The sequence below is a fragment of the Colossoma macropomum genome, unplaced genomic scaffold (assembly GCF_904425465.1).
Source record: "Colossoma macropomum unplaced genomic scaffold, Colossoma_macropomum, whole genome shotgun sequence".
Taxonomy (NCBI): domain Eukaryota; kingdom Metazoa; phylum Chordata; class Actinopteri; order Characiformes; family Serrasalmidae; genus Colossoma; species Colossoma macropomum.
In genome coordinates this window covers 35,380,123-35,394,686 of record NW_023494801.1, presented here as the reverse complement: position 1 = coordinate 35,394,686, position 14,564 = coordinate 35,380,123, and the positions used below count along the sequence as shown (strand labels likewise).

Below are 14,564 nucleotides of genomic sequence, written 5' to 3'. Positions count from 1 at the left end.
AACCCAACGCTTGTGCATGTCTTCCTGACTGCCAGTGTATACGTTGTTATAGGAGGAGGGTTTCCGGCAGGACTAGCACTCTAGTGTAGTGTACTAGCATACTAGCGTTCTCTCCCTGCTGCTGTGGGCGTCCAGCTCAAGTCCCTGGTTGTAATGTCTTGGCCATGGCACTTCAGTTGTGCTTGGATTCACCCCTAAACCCTGTATTATCCCCACTCCGGTGAGTCAGACGGGCGTGGTTCTCCGGCTGGCCGCGTCCTTAAAGTCCTTGGAGTTGGAGTTGTGAGGCTGGAGGAATTCCCTCTCCGAGTTCAGCAGGTTTCCCACTCCGGCCTTGTTGGGGTCACGGGTCAGCGTGTACATGGATATATCGGCGGCGGCCGGGCCGGTGTATCCGCTCTTGCCGATCGGAGAGGCGTCTCTGGACGGGGCTTCGCTGGAGCGGCAGCTGGAGCGGCGGCGGAAACGGTAGCGGTAGCTGGGGATCCGGCTGAAGGCGGATTTCTTTATGAGCTCGGTGCGGGACTTGGCGCGCTGCTTGCGGTGTTTCTCTATGAACATGTGAACGGCTAACACGCCCACCATCTCCGCCATGATGAAGGACAGCGCTCCGAAATAGAAGGACCAGCCGTACGAGTAGCTCTTCTTAGAGTCGCTCTGACCGGGGTCTCCTGAGTTTGCGGAAATGTAGACGATTATTCCTATGATGTTACTGAGGCCTGCAGAGAGAGAGAGAGAGATAGAGAGAGAGAGAGAGAGAGAGAGAGAGAGAGAGCGGGACAGAGAGAGAGAGAGAGAGAGAGACAGAGAGAGAGAGAGAGAGAGAGAGAGAGAGACAGAGAGAGAGAGAGAGAGAGAGAGACAAAGAGACAGAGAGAGAGAGAGAGAGAGACAGAGAGAGAGAGAGAGAGAGAGAGAGCGGGACAGACAGAGACAGAGAGAGAGAGAGAGAGAGAGAGAGAGAGACAGAGAGTGAGAGAGAGGGAGAGACAGAGAGAGAGAGAGACAGAGAGACAGAGAGAGAGAGAGGAGACAGAGAGAGAGGAGACAGAGAGAGAGAGAGGTTATTTTACAGCTCTTTACGCAGCTGTGACTCATCATTCCGTGCCATTAAACAGGAAGTAGGAAAGTGGCTTCTTATCACTGATGTGGAACAAAGAAAATAAGAACAATCAGAACATTTTAATTAGCTTTTATCCTCTCACTAATATTTGGGGCAAATTATCTCAAATTTGGTTTCGCACATTTGGAACATAACATAATAGGACAAATTTGACGTATTCATACGGTGGATACACTGCTCATCACATCACATGAGGAGGAGGGGCTTAATCTCAGGCGGATCCCTGGACGTCTGGCCCAAAAAGCATTTTACTAGGCTTTGAACTCTCGCTGACATTTCTGAATGAGTGCTCGAGTACAGATTCTCAAACTCACCCATAAAAACAACTAGTATTTCATAATTAACGTTTATTTCAAGTTACTGCAGTTCAAAATGCATCCAGTAGGTGGCGATGAAGTATTAACAGTCAGGCTGAAGCCCAGCTGCAGCACTGTTAGTTGCTCTGATAGTCACTTCTATCACTTTTATAACGTTTATGAGTCACATGTACACATTCTATTGATCCTCATCACCGTTTCAGGAAAAGTCGGACTCGTTTTAGTTTAATTGCTCTGTTTGGCCGGGTTCCCGTTTTTAATCACAGTAAGCAGCACTGAGTGCAGCACGAAGCATAACCAACACCAGTGTAACAAACTAACACTAATTTGAGTTCTGAATGTTTATTAGAACGAACACAGAAAAGTGTACATAGTTCTACATCTTAATGTCTGATTTTAATGTTCAGTCTCCTTTTCATCAATACAAAACTCCATATGTTCAAAAGATCTAATGATTAGATTCATATTTTAAACACAAACTCATTCAGCATGTGGTCGTTTAGGGGAGCTGAAGTTGAAGAACTCCTGCATCCTTATTTTTAAAATGTAGGTGGAGAAATTAAACCACGACCTCTTCTTTTTCCTCAGCGTTATATATGTACATGTGTGATATCAGTCTTTTGGTCCTTTTTCCCTTTTTGAGTACAGAGATATATTTCATAATTACCTTTTCCCCTCTCTTGTTATACGCTACTTATATATCGCTGCTGTCGGAACAAAACCTCGTATCTCCAAAATGGTAACTTTACAGGAGAAGGAAAAAACCTACTGTACTTTTAATGTTAGTCAATGGAAGCAGAACCAAAGGGAACCATGTCCAAGTCATTTTGGGTTGTTTCTTTTGGTTCATTCATTATGAAAATTACACAGAATGTAAAGAACAACAGATATTTTCAAATTATAAAAATGACCAAAATGGAGATTCGAGGTCTGGTTCCCACAGCACGATAAGTAATGTCTTACTGTTTTTTTATATTATTAAATAATAACTGACATTTTCTGTTCTGATATATATATATATATATATATGTATATATGTGTGTGTATATATATATATTTGTCATGTGAATAAAGCAAATGAACTGAAAGCACTGAAACTGACTGTTACACTGGCATCTTGGCAAATTACACTGTATTAAATCTAGTTAACATATCTAATATTCCTCATGTTAATAGTACTGTCAGCTTATAATAAAAGATAAGCTTTACAAAAAATTATATATTATTTCTAAATGTTTTTACATGTTTTGAGTATTTTTATTAAGTAAATTTATCTGATAGTTTGCTTATTTTAAGAAATGTGCTTGAAACAAGCAACATTATCTGCCCATATAGTGAGATGATTTTACTTAATAAAATGACTCAATACATGTAAAAAAACAGTTATATATGAATTATATTATATAAAAAGTTATATAATCTTACAATATTCATAGAACCATTTCATAATGAGAAATATCAGATATTTAGACTGAATTTAAGATAATTTCTCTCGTTAAGACATCATTTTCGCAGTGTATTGAAATGTCTGCTACACTGCAGAATTATAAATTATTTATTTATACACTGTACAGTTCTATATTTGACTAAGTGTAAATAATGTAGTTTTATTGTGTTAATATCAATTTAATGTGAATAGCTGCACTGGAAGCATATTTAATTAGACGTGTTGAATATTCCTCTACTGTATAAGGGGTGTTTCAGTCCGAACTGCCTCCTGAATGAGGCACAATACAGAGCAGCCAATCAGAACAGAGCTCATTTACATATATCAGTCTTGAAGGCACAGTTACACTATCAGCCTGTTTAATTATAAGGAATAAACAGAGGTTGGAAAATGATCATGTAGGAATGAACTATGAGTTAAAAATGAAATATGATGATATGAGCTCTTTATAATCTGATGCTCTATAAATAAGAATAAGACTGAGACACTGATGGTGAAGGATGTCCAGCTATTTCACAGTACAGTCGTCTCTGGACCGGCCGCTGATTATATTAGCAACACGAGGCGGTTTGAATCGGCCGTTTGTGTGTGTCCAGTGTCTAATGGGGTCTTCTGTAAATATTTGACTAATATGGAGTTTGGTTCCCGTCTGCTGCCCTCGCTCCGGCCAGAACAACACGAACGGGTCAATAGGCCCACAGTTTACTCTGCTCCAACACGGCCGGACACTTTCTTTGTCAATAATCACAGTTAATCTGGAAGGACAACACTAGAGAGTGTGTTTATACTCCCTCAGCTCCTGATTGGACACTTGGACGCAGTTTAAAGATGCTCAGCCAATCAAAGACAGTAAAACACTATTGCTTTAAAGCACAGCAGCGTATCGGATTCCTCTGTCCACCGCTGTTCTTCAGTGCTCGTTAGGCTTCTGTTTACTGTCTGCTTTGAATGCTGAGCTAATCTAGACCTGAGTGAGTGTCTGTTAGAATGACGGTTCCCGTGTTTCTGACCTGTTACTGACCTTTAGCCTTCGATCCTGGCAGAAAGGAAAGGACGGTCTGAGTGGGTGATATTAGCTAATTCTTCATTTTTCTAAATGCAGCTTACTTTTACTAGTCACTGTTCAGGCTGCAGATGTTTGCTCACATCTGTGTCTGTTTGTTTTCATTGTGTTCATTTCTACAATGAGGGAAAATGTTAGGAAGACACTAAAGAGACAGTCAGTGTTCTTTCTAAGCATCTGAGTACTGCTGCAATGATAATGCTAATTTTAGCTAGCTATGGGATTCAGTCTCTATGGGATTCGCATTATTATGTTAGTGCCAAGCTAACAGCGGTGTACATTCACTTTCCCACACTGGGCTTAATAATATACAGCTCTTAAACTCTCCTTTAAAGTCTCTTCATATATCATGATCCTCATATGTTTCATATCTAAATGCTCCGTTATCTTCATCACTACTTTCCAAAACCGCTGCAGCAGCTTCAGCAGCTGTAAACTCTCTGCACGCCGTTTCACATGAGTCTCCGATGTGGACTGAATGAAGAATGAGTTTATATCACAATACCTACATTTAGAGTCAGTTATTCATTCAGCCTAATGAGAAACTGTAGAACAGACTCAGTTTATATCACAATACCTACATTTAGAGTCGGTTATTCATTCAGCCTAATGAGAAACTGTAGAACAGACTCGATACTTTTAATCATTAAAGGTAGTGTGTGTTGTAACGGTGTCGTGGTAAATGTGTGTGATTTACCTGCAGAAACGAAGAATATCCCGGCGCTCAGGATGACGTTGTGTCTGCTCCTGTAGAACTCACTGGCTGCCACACACAGCCCCCCCATAAACAGCAGACCTACGCTCATGATGGGGAAGATACTAGACGCCCTGACCGCACCTGAGGACACACATACAGAGTAAATATCAGTTTGTTTATACTTTATTCTGTTCTGTGTTCGTCTCCTTATTCTGAGAGCGACAGATGGAGCAGACTGGTTTAAAGGGGGGAGGATTGTAATGGGAGCACTGGGGTGTCACGTGTGTCGTGGTGCTATAAAGCATTCCGCAGTTCATGCGAGAGGTTCTCGTGCTGCTCCTCCAAAGATACATAGTGCTATAGCAGGCCTTCTGTTCCATTCTCACTATGATAAGTCAGAGTAGCATCAAAATGCTGTTATTTTAAGGTGAAACTTTTACAGAATGTTGCTTTAAAGTCCTACCAGCTCAGGTCAGATGTAAAAATGCTGAGCAGGTCCAGCTGGATTTTGGATCAGGATGATCAAGAGGAAAAGATCGAAGTGACTTTGAAAGAGGATTCATGATTGGAGCTTCAGTCACAAACTGTCTCAGGACAAAAGTGAGCTCTGCCTCCAGATCTGTGGGAGAGACGTCAGTAAACAGGGCTGGACACTGTGGTGAAAGTGCACATTCAGTGAGCGTGACGCTTGTGCATTAGTGTGATATGTAGGAGCCAGAGGTGGGAACAAGTCACTGAGATGAAAATAACAAGAGAGTCTCAAATTTTGACAGTACAGGCGAGTCTCAAGTCGAGTCCGGAGTCCTAAAAGAGTCAGCCTGCATTCTTCAGCGAATTTAAGGCCATTTCAACACTGAACACCAACATGATGATAAGAGTAATGCAGCCTTTTAATGACAGCATGTTAGAAGGTCAGGGGTCGCAGTCCAAATGTTAAGAAGAGCCATTTTGTCCTTTCAACAAAAATCAAACCTCCTTAGGAGCCTCAACACTTTATGTCCATTTTATTGGTGTAACGTTTTACTTTCTTGTATGTAAACATGTCTCAGTATGTCTGATATACTAGTGAAGATTAAAAATATAATATAAACAAAAACTCAGACTCACTTTCCTCTGCTTTAAACTTTCGCTCAGCTGTAGCTGCTTTTCTCACATCTCCAGCAGGAAACTTTCCCTCAAAGGTAGAACATTTTCTTGTAAAATGTCTCTAAATGTTTGATGTTTTACTAGGCTGATGTCCTTCTCATTCGCCAGCTTCTTGTTTGAATTTTCCCGTTCCACCTTAAATGGTGCCTGAGGCTCCAGAATGTAACTGATGCACCATTTAAGGTGGAACGGGACAATTCGAACAAGAAGCTGGCGAATGAGAAACTGACTTCAGCTTCACGACTTTTTAGCGTTTGACAGTTTCTCGTTGCAGATTAAACGTGGTGGTGAATTAACAGCGTATAAGACCGAACTCCAGCGTTAAAGACCTTCTCTCCGCTTGTTTTCAGCTTATGGAGGCCATCACTTTTGTTCTGAAATAAAATAGGTGTAAAGACAATTTCTTTTGATTTTACCTTTACAGACTACATTAAAAAATAGCAACTCCAAACTTCATCAAACTCCTATAAACAAGCGCAATGTCTCTCTGTCTCTGTCTCCATCCTTCTCTCCCTCCCCCTCTGCTCAAATCAACCCTACGTGGCCAAACGGTGTATTCAGCCTGTAGAACTGAGTCAGCAGATTCAGGCACCTGTTTTCGTTTCTTTATTAGACAGGAAGTGAAACATCAGCCCTGTCCCTTTTTCAAATTTACATACACGTGCATATAATTCTAATATCAAATTTATATTATCCTCCATTTTGACTTGGTCTAGAAACATCAAACAAAAACCAGCATAGTGACTCCAGCCAGCACTTTTAATGGAAGTTGACACAAATGCTCAACATGACATGCTGTGACGTCGTGAACCAGCCTGCGTTTGTTCACACTGGTGTGGTTGGTGGTGTGAAGCGTTGGTGTTCTTCTCTTTAGGGTTCCAAATTGTTGGTGATTTTATTAAAAGCCAGAAGTTTTATTCTCTGAAAACAAAACAAAAAATCAAGGTCTGAACCGAACCGTGGATCTGGAGAGCCATTACACTCCTGCAAAACACCCACTGAGGGAACATCTTTAGGAAGGATAGTGATCCACTGCGACCCAGAAGGATAAGCGGTTTAGATGATGGATGGATGGAGTGATCCATCTCTCCAGTACACACACTTTCTAAGCTGCTTATCCTCCTGGGTCATTGAGCTGGAGCCTATCCCAGTAGTCATTGGGCAGAAGGCAGGATACACCCTGGACAGGCCGCCAGTCCATCACAGGGCAGACAGACAGACACATACATTCACACACAGAATCACACTTATTTAGCTTGTCCAGTTGGCCTGACTGAATTTCTTTGAACTGTGGGAGGAAACTCACACAGACATGGGGAGACTCCACACAGAGAGGACCCTGGTCGCCCACTCTTGTTGTGAGGTGACAGCGCTACCCACTGTGCCACCGTGCCGCCTCTCTCCAGTACAGTTCTAGAAGATTGTAGGATCTATTCAGGAGCCCTGAAGCTGTTCTGCTGACCCCACACCTCACAAAGATACTGATTAATTAGTTGTCTGTATATATAACGTTATATAAATATATATGAAGTGTCTGCAGTAGTCAAAACAAACTATATGTCCAAAAATCCAGTCCAGTTCTAGAGGCCTGCTGTGGTTGGGTTCTGAGCAGCAGTGGGACAGTGATGCGTAACACACTCCATGGTTTGATTCTTGGAGTAAAGGTCTGAACTCCAGAGAGCATCACTCTCCCTCCACACTGCGGTTATTACAGCATACAGGCCCACAGTGAACGAGACCGCAGCGCTAACGCTAATGACGGAGCGTCTGAAGCCTCCGGCCGGACCGAGCCATCTGACAGAAATCTGCAGAAACAGCCTCTCCCCCAGGCTGTGTGTTTATCCTTCACAGAGCTGAGCTCTGGAACGGACAGCATCTGTCCAAAAAGCCTCGCACTTTTCCTCCAATTAGCCGCAGACTGTTCCCGAAAAGAAAAAGAGGGACGGCTGACCTCCCCCATCCTTTTACTTGAAGCAATAGTTCAGCTAAAAATCAAATTCACACTGTCCAGCCGCTCCCATCCCAACTGTAGTTGATCAGCCGAGACTCCAAGCTGTCTGAAGTTTGTTTCTTTAGCTTTAGAACTGGAGCTACGAGGCAGAAGTGCATTAGCACAGCTAAAAATCAGGCGCAGCCTGTGCTTCTGACTATTTTCATTACTATTGAATGATAGTAGCAGAAATAATAGAGATCCTGTATGTTTTGTCAGCGTCTCCAGCTTCATCTGTCCTCTGCCTCGCCTCTTTCTGCCTTCATTCATCACACTCTTCAGAGGAATCAGCAGTCTCCAGTGGCACACCTCATTAATATATGGGTGCCCAGGGGAAGACTAAATACTCTTCCATCATCCAATTTTCCCACCATCCTTGAAAAATGGATCAGTGGCTGTTCAGCGCTTAATTACACACGGATACGGTGAACTCCGGTTAAAGAGGAGGATCTGGAATGAGTGTTCTGAGCACAAGAGTGACGTTCCTCACAGAACCAAACTACCCAGCATAGACTTAGACCTTATGTCCAGAGCACACTGACCCAGCGGACCCACCAAACCCCAACAAACCCAAGCATTCTCTAATAATCCCAAATGGCCTCCAACAAATACTGTATAACATTCTCCAACAAACACCAACAAACCCAAACCTTCAAACACCAAAAAACCCAAACCTTCTCTAACAAACACCAACAAACCCAAACCTTCTCCAACAAACCCAAACCTTCTCCAACAAACACCAACAAACCCAAACATTCTCCAACAAACACCAACAAACCCAAACCTTCTCCAACAAACACCAACAAACCCAAACATTCTCCAACAAACACCAACAAACCCAAACATTCTCCAACAAACACCAACAAACCCAAACCTTCAAACACCAACAAACCCAAACCTTCTCCAACAAACACCAACAAACCCAAACCTTCAAACACCAACAAACCCAAACCTTCTCTAACAAACACCAACAAACCCAAACCTTCTCCAACAAACACCAACAAACCCAAACCTTCAAACACCAACAAACCCAAACCTTCTCTAACAAACACCAACAAACCCAAACCTTCTCTAACAAACACCAACAAACCCAAACATTCTCCAACAAACACCAACAAACCCAAACCTTCTCCAACAAACACCAACAAACCCAAACCTTCTCCAACAAACACCAACAAACCCAAACCTTCTCCAACAAACACCAACAAACCCAAACCTTCTCTAACAAACACCAACAAACCCAAACATTCTCCAACACCAACAAACCCAAACCTTCTCCAACAAACCCCAACAAACCCAAACCTTCAAACCTCAACAAACCCAAACCTTCTCTAATAACCCTCAACAAACCCAAACATTCTCCAACACCAACAAACCCAAACCTTCTCCAACAAACACCAACAAACCCAAACATTCTCCAACAAACACCAACAAACCCAAACATTCTCCAACACCAACAAACCCAAACCTCCTCCAACAAACCCAGACAAACACAAACATTCTTTGTGTCCTACTTTCTTCCTACTGTGTCTCAGCTCCCGTCCCGCCTCCTGTCCTGCCCTGTTCTGTCCCATCTCTTGTCCCATCTTCTCTCAGTCCTTGTGACTCTGTCCCATTCCCTGTTGCTCCTCCTCTCCCACTTTGTCACATCTCTTGTCTCAGTAGTCTATCCCACCCTGTCCTTTCTCCTGTTCCACTTTATCCCTCCCTGTCTCACCTCTTGTATTAGTCTGCCCTTCTTTGTCTCACATTCTGTCCCAGTCCGCTCCCACTGGCCCACCTCCTGTCTCACCTCATCCTAACTCCTGTTCCATGTTGTCCCACGTTGTCCCACCTCCTCGTGTCTTAATTTGTCCCACCTCCAGTGCTACTGCATCCCACCCCATCCTACGTTGTCCTAACCTGTTACACTTCCTCCTCTCCCACTTTGTCCCACCCCATCGGACCTTCTGTCTCACCTCCTCTCTGAATGCATGAAGATGCATTTAAGGGTGTTTCCGTTACGGGAAGCTCTGAGATTTAACGCTGCTGGAAACTGAACTGAGTCAAAGGCCTCTTTCTAGAAGTGAGTGTAATAATCTGCAGACTGTTCTCTGGAGTTCATGGAGCTGCATGTTCATGTTTGGCCTTCTGCTCTGTTGTGTGGAGGATGGAGTGAAGCTGCAGCCCCTGATTGCGGTGACTCTCGGTGTGACTGAGAGTCTGTACGGCCGGGCCGAGCCGCAGTAATGAGGTCGAGGTTATCAGCCTCGACTTTCTCTCAGGCTGCACACAAAAAGCCTCATCAGGCACACAAGCAAACGCCTGAGTGAGCCTGAATCACCAGCAGCGCAGAGCGGAGGGACGGGCGAGCCTAAGACAGACACAATACAGAACAGAGAGAGGGAGAGAGAGTGGGCGGGTTTGAGAAGGTACCCGAGCGTATCAGCTCCATTTCCAGTCCATCTCAGCTCCTCTCAAATCGAGCCGCTCACAAAATGGTGATGCGCTTCTAAACGCGTTTGACTGGCGTCTTTATTTCCTCTGACAGTCCGACAGCAGAGAAACCCATTTAAAGGGCCAACACTGAGGAATTTTCACAGCTTTTTTAAAATAAGACTTAGATGCAGTACATAAACACGGCTACAGTACGGTTCTCTCCTCTAAACTACCAGAACAGCCTTTTCTGAAATCATATATTTACACAGCCTACACCCAAGGGTTCTCCGAGTGTTCTTTAGATAAGGCAATGTTTATGCATAGATCAATGGGCACTAAAACAAATACTTCAATGTATAAATGTTTCTTTGCACTCGTTTATCATTTCTCAATACTTTTAAAAATGGTTCTACACAGCGAAAACAAAAAGGGGTCCAAGTACCTTCTATGGTGCTAAATAGAACCCATAATGCTGAGATTCTACAGCAGTTTAGCCCCACCCACTCATGCTGAAGTTATAAAGAGTGTTTCAGATCGGACTGCTTTTTGAACGAGTCAGTGCAGCGAATCAGAGCACAGCTCATTTACATGCGTTCCATATGAACATTATTAGTGGACACACAGCTGCCCAAAGTGTTCCTGTGTCCGGCAGTAAAGTTTGATTTGGTCCTCCTGAAAGTTTTCTGACCCCTCACTCCGTCTGACATTGAGTATTTTTATGGCTAATGTCTAAAGTCAGTAATTGCTATAATAAACAGATATTATTGCCATAATAAAAAAGTAGTTAATCATGATTAATCCTGTCTTAATCGCTCAAATTTGAACCTAAAGTAAGATTTGTTCCATTTATAAAGCCGTGCATTGTGTTATATTTATATGAGTGGACAACATAAGCTTTATGATACATATTTAGTACTTTTAATAATTTAATAACATTACTTTCAGTGTGAACGCAGAACCTGAACATGACAATCACATGATTTCCACATGTTTCAACCAATGAGTGTATATAGGCCTATTTTAATTAATATATATTAATATTAATTATACAGTTATACTACTAATAATGATAACGATAATATATTATTATCATTAATATTAGTACCTCCTTATAAAGATGCTCCTACAAGAGTTCTTTAGTAAGACAATAGTTCTATATAGAACCAAAAGCACTCAAAGAACCATTTGCATGCTTAAATGGTTCTCTGTATGGTGAAATCGTTCTTCGGACTGATGGAGAATGTGTGTATAATTTTTGTTTGTCCTATGTTCCATATAGCACCAAAAAGGGTTCTGCTATTGGTACAAGCTTGACATCATAACAGTAGAAGAACCCTCTTTGGTGCTTTGTAGAACCTTTTTGAAAATATATAGAACCATATACAACACATTCTCCACGAACGATTTCACCATGCAGAGAACTCTTTAAGCATGCGAAGGGTTCTTTGAGTGCTCCTGGTTCTATATATCACTGTCTTTACTAAAGAACCCTCCAAGAACCCTCATGAGAGTGTAGGTGTTGTGGTTTTACTAATAAACAGTGCTTAAATTTGTGCATGTTATGTAATTAAAATCCAGACATGATAAAACATTATATACATGACAAACCCCCCCAAATCCCTCCCTGCCTTGGGGAAGACCACCTGTCTAGCAGCCCCCCAGGTGATTTGAGTTTGATCCCCCTACTGTTATCTGTAAACCTGGGCTGAAGAGCTGTGTTTGGTCACGCTGCGCACTTTTGTGCAAAAGTGACTTTTGGTGAACTGTAGCTTTAAATGCAGGCGCTCACGCACAAGCAGGGGCACATTGTGAGTGAGACCTATTTCCTCAGGCTAAAGGACCAAAAAAGCCCTTTGTAAATACTCACTGGCAGAGCAGGCCGGCTGCTGTGGGTTGTTGTTGTTTTTGTTGTTGTTTACAAGACGACGCTCGCACATCTGTGCCGAATCTCCGCAGACTCCCGGAGAGCCAGGCCAGATGAGTGTGTATGCGTGACACGGCGGCGGAGTGTGTGTGGAGGGGGTGGGGGTGGATTTATGTGCCTCTCCTTTAATCACACGTATCTGCTGGGCTGCATTCTGATCAGCGGCGGGTCAGAAAAGCAGCTCAGCCAGACCTGCACATGCGCATGTTTACACGCAACTCATTACGCAGTGCATGCAAACACTGCAAGCATTTATGCAGGTTTGTATTCCAAGTGATTAGCGTTAGCGTCTATGTGCATGAGTCTGCCACCACTGGCACACATGCACGTGGATGCTAACGCTAATTAGCAATCAAAAGTCATCACTTGCACATGGATGCTAATGCTGATTAGCATGAAAATGTGCATGTGCATAAATCTGCCATCTCTGGTTTACATGCACATGGAGGCTAATGACAATTAGCATGTGCAAAAGTCTGCATTCACTTGCACACGTGCACACGGATGCTAATGCTAACAAGCTATACAGTTGTGTGCATGTGCATGAGCCTGCCATCCCTGCTTTATGTGCACATGGATGCTAACGATAATTAGCATATGCATATGTCTGCAATCCCAGGTTTACATGCACATTAATGCTAAATAGCAATCAAAAGCCATCACCTACACAAGGATGCTAATGCTAATTAGCATGTACATGTGCACCAGCATAAATCTGCAATCCTCTGCACACATATATGGATGCTAATGCTAATTAGCAGGCACATATGTGCATTAGCCTCAGTCTGCCATCACTGGCACTCATGTACATGGATGCTAATGCTTATTAGCATGCAGACGTGGATATATGTGAGTTATTCTTTTCAGCAGAGAGAAAACTTCACACATATAATGACAACACGCCACTTTGTACTGATGTTTTGTGTGATATTAACACCAACATTAATATTACTATAATCTTTTGTAATCAACTCTAAATTGATGCAGCTGAATTGCCACCTTAAAACTCTTCTATGTACAAAATGAAATTCTTGATTTCTTAAAAGTGCCACTGGCGAAAAAGGAACCCAAATGCAGATGTGTGTTAGAGTACAGATGTGTAAAAGTGAGAAATAATAACTGGAAACATGTATTATTGTTCAGTGTTGTGTAATATGTGCAAATTACATAGCAGAACCTCTAAGAGAACCGGAGATGAATTAGTGAGGAAATGCAGGTGAACTGATTAAGGGAATAACCACAGCAGGCCGTGGCGGTAAAATGTGGGGAGAAACGATAGAAAAATCAAATTTACACAACTAAATCTGCACATGTGGTTTCTTAAATCGACCAATTAGCATGGTGCTAGCTCAATGACTGTGAGTTATTTGTTGAAGCAGAGTTTCACTGATTATCCTGCATAATTAACTGGTTAAGATGTAAACAGAGCAGCTCAGAGCGGTTCAGAGCGGTTCAGAGTGGTTTGGTGTGAAACGCTCTGTTCTAGATAAACTTACTGAGTCAGAACTGTTCACAGTGGTGGTGATAGGAACCAGACGTCCACCTCTAAAAGCTCCCTCACAGAAAGTTCCTACATGAAATGGTTATGAATTCACTGCCTGATGACTGAGACACTGTTTTATGATAGTTTAGAGAACTTAAACTCCATTCATGGTGGAGGGATACATGCAGGGCGCTGTGAGGCAAAATAGTCCCCAAAGAAAACTTATTATTTCAGATTTTCCACTATTTTCATCATCAACATTCCATATAAACTCAGAAGACTCGTGTAGGTTCACTGGTGGTTCTGGATAGTAAATAAAGTGTCTATATTTGTGTTGTAGTCATGGCGACCCCTGGTTCCTATCACCACCACTGTAAAGACCATTTCACACCAAACCACTCTGAATCACTCTGTTTACATCTCACACACTGAGTTATGCACATTTGATGGAATGACTCTATAATTTTCAGACGCCCAACACGTCTTGGCTGATTGACTACATTTGAGACGAGCAGTGAAACTAGAAAAACAGTCTTTTTTGCTGAACTGTCTCTTTAATATGGTGAACCCGATCTGTGAGCACAGCCAGCCTCGTTTCAGAAGAAGATGTCAGTGGCCCAGCGGGATGCCCGGGACCGTCTGGAGAGCCAGGCAGATTTATCACCGAGCCTTCCCCATGACATGCTTGGATGGATGCATCTAGTGTGTTAAGCTTCAGTCGCCAAGCAATTTCAAGACACACTGCACCTAATCTATGAGCTGGTAAAAGCGCGGAGGTCAATGCTAAAACTGCGAAAAGCCACTGGACCCCGACCAGAAAAATCCATCTCACCAATACAACCCTTCTCCACGCGTATAATCACTGTCTGCCAGCGGCCACACGGGTAAATATAGCACAGAGAGAGGGTCACAGTCTGCACAGCGTCCTCGCCACGTCAGGAAAACCAGCACAACAG

The 14,564-nt window shown here is 42.8% G+C and overlaps 1 protein-coding gene across 1 annotated transcript in view; it reads right to left on the bottom strand.

The window, feature by feature from the left end:
* Positions 1-225: 225 nt before the first annotated feature.
* Positions 226-14,564, bottom strand: part of cacng3b (calcium channel, voltage-dependent, gamma subunit 3b) — a 16,815-nt gene continuing 2,476 nt past the window's right edge. Inside the window, exons 3-4 of the mRNA XM_036589462.1 lie at positions 4,648-4,788; positions 226-719 (exon numbers count right to left, since the gene is read on the bottom strand). Of these exons, the coding sequence (XP_036445355.1) occupies positions 226-719; positions 4,648-4,788 (635 nt within the window). The remainder of the gene's footprint in view (positions 720-4,647; positions 4,789-14,564) is intronic.